The following is a 9,807-nucleotide window of genomic DNA, read 5'->3' as shown; positions in this document are numbered from 1 at the left end:
ATTTCCTCACTCTTAACTCATTACAAACCTCTTTAATATCTTTTATCTGTTGAATGAAAGAACTCTGAAAACCACAAGACAATGATTTCCACGTAATTTTTCCTCTTCTTCAAAAATATTTCAACAAAAAAGCAACCCATAAGGTTTGGTAACCACTTAAGGCTAAGTAAATTATTTTAAAAAGTGCTCAAAACATCATAATTTAACAAAAATAGTTAACTGATATTTACAAAAAAAAACCATACAATATGACAAGTTTATTAACAAATAACATCTTTACCCAGTTTTGTACAACTGTAGGATGTAATATAAGCCTCAAACCACACTGTCCAGTCCGGCAGAATCAACTTTTCAGCAAACATCTTTCCACATCATATAACATTTAGACAAATATAGGTGCAACAGGTAAGCCATGATTGGTCCGTGTTTAACGCGTCTTGTGCTTACTGGGCAACTTTCTGCGATCCTTTGTGGCGTTGCGTTTCCTCTTCTTACTCAAGAAGTTCTCCAGTTTTCCACTCTTTTTAAGCTCACTGTACTTCTCCGCCAACTCCAGCTTCTTCTTGTCAGCTGTAAAGAGATTATATCGATTTTATACAATTATAAATAGTGTATCACAAAGGTAATTGGATGTTTCTTTGATATATGATGTACAATTGTGAATATATTGAGTAGGTATGTTTCCATCCACATATTTTCATGCACATTTTAGTATATCACATAAAAAAAAGTTTAAAGGAAATGCCAAGATGCGCATACATTTTGAAATAGCACATAATAAATGATAAAAAGTAGGATACATGTTTTTTAGGCGATAACAAAAAATGTGCATAAACTCTGATGGTAGTAACTTATTATACAAGAAACAAGGTCCAGAGTAATCTATAAATAAGACACAGCAAATAAGACTTTTTTTTGTTTCGAAATTACGTGCCAGTTAATCAGGAAGTGACAATTTTGTTGTCTTTGACTCTTTGTCTTTGATTTAATAGAAATGGTGCTTTATTCGCAAATGTTTTATGCAATATTCCAGTTTTCCGCAAATCTAATTCGCATCGAGTGGAAACCTAGGTATTGTATATGGTGAATTTTCCCAATGTCTTGTCCAAAACAATCTGTTACTTCCACATGTGCTACAAACAAATACACTGGAAAAGGCAAATGGTCAAGGAAGAAGTTGAAATGAAAGACATATTTACATTTCTTCAGGTAGAAAGGTTTGTGTCCTTGGCCGACCAGCTCTCTCTGTTTACGCTTGAATTCCAGCTCCTTTTCTCTCTCCTGTTCTTGTCTCTGTCGGGCCCTCTGCTGGTTGTCCTGTATTACACACACATATGCACAGTGATTAAATAAACTGCAGTATTAAAGGTTACCACAACTATAATGATGTGTTACATGATTATCTGATAAAGATTTAACTTTAAGGCAAGATACTGAAGGGGAATAGAGTAAAAAAAAAATTGGGCTACTTGAGGTCAATTTCTTGATTTATTTGACAACTCAAGTGGCCCCTCTTGAGTTTTAAGTTACAGTTAAACCTGAAATGATTCATACTGCTGGCAAACAAAGTTATTTTAAATTCAACCAGCAGGATATGACACAGGATTCTCCCAAAAGATGATGGCATCATTGTGAAAAAAAAAATTTCTCAGCTTTTTTACATTTAAACAAAAACTGTAAGTCAGAATTTGCCAGGGCTATAAATAATTTCAGGCTTGACTGTTTATACATTTTCTTGGATTGTTTGTTTTGTTCAAAAATTCGTTTTACATTAAGTTTTGTAAAATTTTATTTACACAGTATATGCAAATGAGGTACTATTTTTAAAACTAATGCAATGCATACATTTCTAGCACAGAAATCTAAAGACTGGCTAAAGCCAAGCTCAAAATGTATTTGTGTGTGTGTGTGTGTGTGTGTGTGTGTGTGTGTGTGTATATACATGATTTTTTTTTGTTGTTTTTTTTTTTTTGCTTAAAATCAAGATCAGGTTTCTCACAAAATTCTGTAGATGTGGAATAAAGGTTAATATGAGTAGGCTATTATTACTAGTGTTATTTTCAAGCATATGGTAAAACAACAACAATATTATTAGGCCTATGCGTAGTCTACTGTTGGTTAAAATGCTAAATTTTGTATAGACTTAGAATGGTGGACTTGAACAGACTTTAAATTTGTCCTGGTTGTTAATTCACAAGTGATGACATCAGAATGCAAGTTGAATTATTATATTTGAGATACTTGTCTTTTGTCTTTGACAACATTATTAGACCATATTTTACTGATAAAAAGGAGACATTCATCATTATCAGAGTCAACTCTTGCATTATATTCAACATTATGACACAAATGACATTCTTGGGCGAATTATACCTTATATACAGTATGTATCACAACCAGAAAAAAATGTTGGATGAAATGAAACTAAATCCCATACAAAGCTTGGTAGATTTATAGCTCATTACCAAAGGGTAAAAAAATAACTTTGAGAAAAATATGCAGTTTAATTAAAACTAAAGGTGTCATAATACGTCAAACATACCATTCTCCTGAGCAATGCTTTCAGTTCTTCTTGTTTAGCTTTTGATTTGGTTTTCTTGAGTTGCTTTCTCACCTCCTGAAACAAATAGCAGTGAGCATACAAATAATTCATTATGAAAACAAACATTAATCAATGAGGCGGTTCTGATTTTTACAAACCTGCGCTTCCTTTTCTTGGATGTTCTTGATAAATTTATATGTCTGATTAAAGATTTCAGGTTTGTATTCTCCTGAGAGGTCATCAAAGCGAGGGTCTCTTGAAATCTGAAAAGGTCATGATTGCATGGTGACAAATCAGGTCTTCATTGTTCGAGCAAATGTTAAAGGGACAGTTCACCAAAAATTAACATTTACTCATCATTTAGTGTTTACTAACAGGAGTTTCTTTTAGCTTCCTGCTGAACACAAAATCTCTCAAAGAGAGATCTTTGGAAGCATTTCAGAAACCTGTCGCATTTCCACAGACCAGTGCGAGACAGAGCTTTTATCAGGCCTGGCCGGGCCAATTGCCCTGGAGGTTAAGCAGTGAGGCCGAAATCATGTTGTGTTTCCATGCAAAATCCACCCCAAGAACACCCCACGAATCAATCGTCAAACCACCTGGTTCAGCGGAATCAGGCGGGCAAAGCACACCATCGCATCATTACGAAACGATTAAAATGAAGAAAACAGAAACAAGCAAAAGACAAGCTAATGTACAGCATTACATGTCTATACCCACAGCTCTATGTATTTTCATTCATTATAATTGTTTACTCACCGATCTTGACCGACTGTTGGCATTGTGCATTGAGTGGTTTCGCCACTAACGCAGGGATGACCCAGCGCACCAACCATAATATAAAACCACAGAAATTATTCAATAATAACTCTGTATACAGCGTTTTTTATAACATCATTAATTAATTAAGGCTATATGACATAAATATATAATTCAGCGTTTTTTAAGAGAATAATTTAAGGATGTTGCATATTATTAGGTTATCTTAAGTATAGAAAACCATAAGCATCCCAGGACATAAGAGCAACCAATAAAATATAGGCTAGCCTATATCGTTGCGCTCGAGTACAGCAGCTTTCCAAAATCCGCATCAGTTTTAAGAAGAGAAATGTGTAATACATTTGATAAGATTGTGTTAAATATTTCAGAACGGCATATCTAGACTGATTATCCCCAAGGCAAAATTAAGATTTAAAATATAAAATATATTCTTCTGATGAAGCTCACCATTTTAAATTTAGTTTTTTTATTTTACTACGTCATATTAAACATAAACACTTGTTTGAGGACCTAGAACACATTTTTTTTGTGCAGTTTTTCCCATTCCGTTTATAAAGCAGTGCAGGACTGAATGACAGAAAAGACTTGAAAGGTAGTTTCTGATGGTTTTTTTCACCTAAAATTTAGCATGATTTAATTAATATCATTGTATCCAAATAATTTATAAATAATAATTCAAAACTCCTCTGTGGTTTGTTTTTTAGAAAATATCTAAAATCTTTTTTTCAGATTTGTAAAATAAAAGTTTAAAACTGCTTGAAACGGTTAATTTTTTTTTGTATTGTATATACCTAAATTGTAATATACCTAAATTGTAAATCCAGTATTTGTAATTCTTTAAATGATTTCAGACAAAAGTCTTTCTGTTGTATTCATATTTTGTATTCTCCAAAATAAATAATGAAAGAAAGAAGCCGCTTGCGTCAATGACAGAGCTGTGAATCCAGCGCCCTTTTCGACGGTTTCTCTCTCCCACACACATGCAACTTAACATGCATATTTCATGCGCACTTTTTAAAGATGAGAAAAACTCTCGACAACTGAAATTTAATGTCTTTAATATGGTGTAAGGATTATTATTATGAAACATCAGAGAAAAACTAAAAAAATCACTAATTAAATTAAAACTACTTTCATTATTATATGCAACAGCCTTAAATTTAAAAGGGAAATAAATGGGCGAGCTTCAGCAAAAGACCCCTAGTCTATAAGGTGTTTTATGGAATATCTTTAACTGACCAGTAGCTATGTTTCTTCTTTCCCTTATTTGTTTATTTATTGGAGCATGTACTCGTGTGTGATGGGAAAACTAGTGTAATGACAGCAACACACCATCTTGCAAACTCCGCCTCTGCTTTCACTCCGCCCCAAAACCCCAGCTGGCTCACTTTGGCCCAAGGTATTCGTCTGACAAAAAAGGCTGACCGCTGGCCCCGAAAAAGCCCTGCTTTGGCCTGATCAGGCCTCGGAAGTGACTATGGAAACGCGACTGGCCGTGGCTCGCTTTCTTTAGGCGTGAAAGGGAAAACGTGGCTATTGACTTCTGTAGTAGGAAAAAAAATGCCTACCGGTTTCCAACATTCCTGCAAACTATAATCTTATTAAAGGTGAGTAAATGATGAATAAATGTCCATTTTTGAAATGTCGTTTCAATTAAATGAAAATATGTAACGTACCATTTTCTTTACAGGAACCACTTTTCGTAGAAAAGGCACGCGTTGCTTTGAAGAAATCTCTTGAGGTCTAAGACAAAACGCACAGTCAAGACAAAATGTACTGCTAAACAAAATAACATTTTTAAAAATAAGGACATAAAATAATTAAAAGGTGGTTACAATTGTATTTTAAAGCAAAATAAAGGAAGTTGATCTGGTCAATTTTAAAACTTTTAAATAATCAACATTGTTTTTGTTATATGAAATAAAACTGACATAATATAATGACTTGAAAAGACAAATATTTTGCATGTTGTTTTGGCTCTGATAATTAATTGAGATAAAATAAGTTTAAGAAGAAGCAGAAAAATTACAAAAAATAAATGGATTAAAGGATTAAAATATGTTTAAAAGAAATATTAAAACAATGACAACAAAGACATTTTGTTAAAAATTATATTAAAAAGGACCCAAACTTTAAATTAAAAATTTAGTAAAAACACTGTAATAGTACCAAAAATATAAAAATTATTAAATAAAATAATTGAAGCTAAAAACAAACACTTGTCTTAAAAATTAGAAAACAATCACGTAAAATGTCCTTTTATTTTAATCAAAATAAGAAATAGCAATAATAACAAAAGTTAATTTAGAAAACATTAGCTACACAAACCAAAGTAGATCAAATAACTAATGCTAAATCGGAACAGTTATAGATATTATATATATATATATATATATATATATATATATATATATATATATATATATATATATATTAGGGTTGGGAGATGTTGACCAATTTGGCATTGTACGATGTCTAATGTAAAACATCACGATAAATGATAGCATCGTCGTTGTATGCGGCGGGAAATGAATTATTTAAGAATTATTAAATAATTAATTTATAATAAATAGATTTTTTGTATCCTACCGTTTTAACTACCTGACGCGCACGGTCTTTGTTTGACCCATAACCAAATCATAAATAAATAAAGATAAGTTACACACAAACTTACCACCTGTCAATTACTTTTTTCCCGCAGGACTCAGGTATTAATAGTCAGAGTGATCTGTGTCACTATAATGGCGTTGACAAACTTGGATGGTAAAAAAGGTGCACAACCAACAGGAATTAACCAACAGAATCTTAGCTTTTCGCTAAAATGACTTGATTACTTGCATGAAAGCGAAAGATTGAAGCAGTGTACTGACGCTGTGACGTTACCTAATAGACTTAAAAGACCAAAGAGTCGTTAGATAGGGACAAGATTAATTAAATATCACATTTAACAACTATAGTGAGACACGATCCAGCGGTGCATCCTTGATAAACTGTCCGACATGCACTGCTCTCTGGGGATATGTGCTCGAAGTACCCGTTGACTGCCTGGAAATCAGACGTGCACATATGCTGCAGCGCATGACAGAGTGTGTGTGGTCACGTTATGTGTGTTTTTAGCGGTATAGTGTGGACGGAGGGCTTTTTAGTAATGCTAAATGAAAGCCAGTGTGGTTGTGGATCGTTTTCGTTCTAAAATGCCATTTAAAACTAAGACGTATTAGTGTTAACTAAGTGTGTATTTTTCGCAAGCGGATTACTGCTGCAACAAGGGCGGGGCAGAGGATCGAGATGCCGGCTCAGCATTGTGATATCGGCGATGGACGATGGCATCTTCCATCGACCCAACCCTCATATATATATGCACTACCAGTCAAAAGTTTGAGGTCAGCTTTTTAATTTTTTTCATGTTTTTTTTTTTTAAATAACATTATTCTGTCCATCAAGGCGGCATATATTTAATGTAAAAAAATTATATTTAATTGTTAAATATTTATTACAATTTTAAATAACTGCTTTCTTATTGGATGTGGTTTCAAATTACGTTATTACTCCAGTCTTGCTTTTATTACTATTAGCATTAATAATATTAATATTAATTATAATAATAATTAACATTAGAGTGATTTCTTAAGGATTGTGTGACTCTGAAGACTAGAATAATGAAGCTAAAAATTAATCTTTATAATCACTGGAATAAATGCTTAATTACATTATAAACTACTTCTGAACAGTTACTTTATAGTGCAATAACATTTTACTATTTTTACTGTATTTTTAATTAAATAAATGCAGCTTTGGTGAGCTGGAGAAGCTTTATGGTACATATTAAAATAACAACGCTAATACCTGTGTTTATTTAGTCGTTTCATGGGCTCATTTTTCTTCTTCTGCTTTGTGTCTCCATAAGCAATTTTATTGTACACTTTGGTCCCGACTTTATTCTGAAGCGCCATGATCTCCTCAAACGACATGGTTGATAATTCTGTATGTAATTGTATGTAAAAACATAATTACAAAAGTGTAAACATAAAAAATATTTTTAAGAAAATAATTAAGAAGTGATAAGAAAAAACAATGACCTTTTTTAATGTTTCCCTCCATGTGTGACTGTGTCTTGCTGTTTCCTTCATCTTCATGTTCACTATCAGACTCGTCTTCATCACTCGCTGCATCATCTTCCTCAACCTCTTCAGGAGCCTCATCTTCTTCCTCTGCAGATTCACCTTCATCTCTCATATCCTCCTCATCCTCTGCTGGAGCTTGATTCATTCTTTTTTTACTGAGTAGAGCAAAATTTCTTTCCATCTCTAACTCGTCCTCTTCATCATCAGAACTCTGAGGCTCCAGTTTGGCGGCTCTCTTTGTTGATTTAGGCATTTTGTTCAGTTTTTTGTCCATTTTTGTAATTAAATCCGGCTTGTTTATGAGCTGTAGAAAAATACATTGAGATTTTAATAGTGTTTGGCTTTTCATAAATAGTTTTTTAGTTTGCTAAAATAGACTTTTTGTGACACTTTCTTGTATTTAAATCTGTATTCTGAAGGTTTTTACTGAGGGAGATTACGCATTTCATTCATTAATTTTCCTTCGGCTTAGTCCCTTTATTCCACAACGGAATGAACCACCAACTTATCCAGCATATGTTTTACACAGCGGACGCCCTTACAATTCATTTGATAGTAAAATATATTTTTAATTATTTTTGTTTGCAGTATTTAATGAATTAGACTGTAAGAGATTCCTACAATCTTCTCTGTAAGAACCTTTGACTCAAAGCTGTCAAAGTAAAACAAGCATTTTGAAGATGACTTCAAACAGTATTCCGATTTTTAGCAATGTAACGCTACGCTAATTTTTGTATAAACATGGTTTGTATGAAAAATTGTATTATTAGTACAATAAGCATAAACTATTAGAAAAACAATGTTTGTTATTCTTCACGTAAATCAACGGAGAAATGATGGTGGTTAATACCATTTTGCAAGGATATCATTTAACCTTAATATTAAAGATAACATAACAATGTTACAACCAATGGAAATTTTTATTCAAAATATGGATTTCCACATGACTATATACACTTATAGTTATACCTGAAGAGTTCAGATGCAAAAACCTCTAACTGTTAAGTGCCATTTGAGTTTTCTAATATTAGCATTTTCCTCAGGCTAGGTCTTGATTTAGTAATTTCACTTTTATGTCAAAAAATAGATTACTTTCATCGCCTTTAACATGAAATAACCGGACATAAACATGCGAGGTTTAGAAGAATGCTCATCGTAGAATAAAATTACCGTGTTGTTGTTTTCATTTGTAAAGTTACATCAGAATACAGCAGCCTAATATTACGATAAAAGCAGATGAATATTAACGTGACATATTCATTATAGATGCAGTGTTGTTCCAGGTAACAAGCAGGAAAAAACTGTCAAAACATAGTGTGTAATATAACCAATAAAAACGAATATTTGCGAGAAAGCCTCCTTCTATCCACACGTGGAAGACAATGAACTGCGCATGCGCGTAAATCCTATCAAATTAAAAGTCCCATGTTTATAACATAATCTCATGTCAAAATAAAACGCATTCATTCCGTTATTTATTGCTCAGAAAAATATATATCTGTATAATAGTTTCATATTTATGTATATATATATATATATATATATATATATATATATATATATATATATATATATATATATATATATATATATATATATATATATATGTCTAGATTATTTTGCATATACTTTTTAATTAAAATATTAATATAAGGATTTAAAATTCGTATTTAAAGATTAAAATATTTAAAATGTTTTTCTTAAATGAACTTATTTATGTCCTCATTGATGTGATCTTGCTCAAGTGGTTGTTATTTTCTTTTTTTTATGGCTCTGGCAAGATGTTCATAACTATTAATGAATTCTAGGTGTTGTTGTTTTTATGTTTTAATTATTTAAATTATGACTGAACTAACTGCTGAGGACTAGGAATAGTCCACGACTAACTTCAGTGAAATGCATAACATGGCAGCATTTATTTTATAATGGGGTATATATGCACACAGACTTTTTAATTTCACTCAGCCAACCCCAGGGCCTCCGGTTAACTGTCATCCCAGACAAAATCGGTGCATTTAAGATCTGATTTCTTAAATCTGATTTCTTAATCATCACTGCCTGGCTGAGATTCAATATAAAGTGGCTATCAGATCAAACAAAAAACACTGCCTTATTCAATTTTTTCCACGCCATGTCTTTGAAATATGGAAAATAATTTTACCCCAGTATTTTCAATAGATTTTTTTTGCGCTGGCCTGCCGCTAATGATGGCGCCTGTGTTTAAACGTCTTTCATCTCTTTTTACGCTTAAACAACCAAATGGATGCTTCACTGGATATATTTGAAATACATTTGACGTATTCTGTTCCATCTTGGGTGTCATTTGTCAGTATTGCTGACTTCTTATCAATTAGAAATGAT

General features: G+C 32.4%; 1 protein-coding gene across 2 annotated transcripts; it reads right to left on the bottom strand.

Moving 5' to 3' along the window:
• Positions 1 to 237: 237 nt before the first annotated feature.
• Positions 238 to 8,837, bottom strand: rrp36 (ribosomal RNA processing 36). 2 transcript variants are annotated; one of them, XR_012397322.1, is made up of 8 exons: positions 8,617 to 8,835; positions 7,402 to 7,750; positions 7,169 to 7,304; positions 4,799 to 5,065; positions 2,701 to 4,257; positions 2,543 to 2,617; positions 1,200 to 1,317; positions 238 to 570 (listed from the first exon to the last, which is right to left on the bottom strand). XR_012397322.1 is itself a non-coding variant. In NM_001079944.1 (8 exons), the coding sequence occupies exons 2-8, from the start codon at positions 7,718 to 7,720 to the stop codon at positions 428 to 430; spliced, it is 963 nt and encodes a 320-aa protein (NP_001073413.1). In that variant the 5' UTR covers positions 7,721 to 7,750; positions 8,617 to 8,837; the 3' UTR covers positions 244 to 427. The 2 variants fall into 2 exon arrangements, 1 of the variants encoding a protein (NP_001073413.1); NM_001079944.1 differs by having other exon boundaries at positions 244 to 570; positions 2,701 to 2,805; positions 4,999 to 5,065; positions 8,617 to 8,837.
• Positions 8,838 to 9,807: the final 970 nt, after the last annotated feature.

This window comes from Danio rerio, chromosome 22 (assembly GCF_049306965.1).
Source record: "Danio rerio strain Tuebingen ecotype United States chromosome 22, GRCz12tu, whole genome shotgun sequence".
Taxonomy (NCBI): Eukaryota; Metazoa; Chordata; class Actinopteri; order Cypriniformes; family Danionidae; genus Danio; species Danio rerio.
The sequence above is the reverse complement of the archived record's forward strand: the minus strand, read 5'-3'. Positions and strand labels throughout refer to the sequence as shown.

Bases quoted from the DNA above. Each gene is read 5' to 3' on its own strand.
- rrp36 (NM_001079944.1), bottom strand. From the start codon at position 7,720: ATGGACAAAAAACTGAACAAAATGCCTAAATCAACAAAGAGAGCCGCC. The intron at 5,066-7,168 runs GTATTAGCGTTG...GTTTTGTCTTAG, and splicing joins AAACGACTAAATAAACACAG to ACCTCAAGAGATTTCTTCAA. The intron at 2,806-4,998 runs GTACGTTACATA...TGACCTTTTCAG, and splicing joins TGGTTCCTGTAAAGAAAATG to ATTTCAAGAGACCCTCGCTT.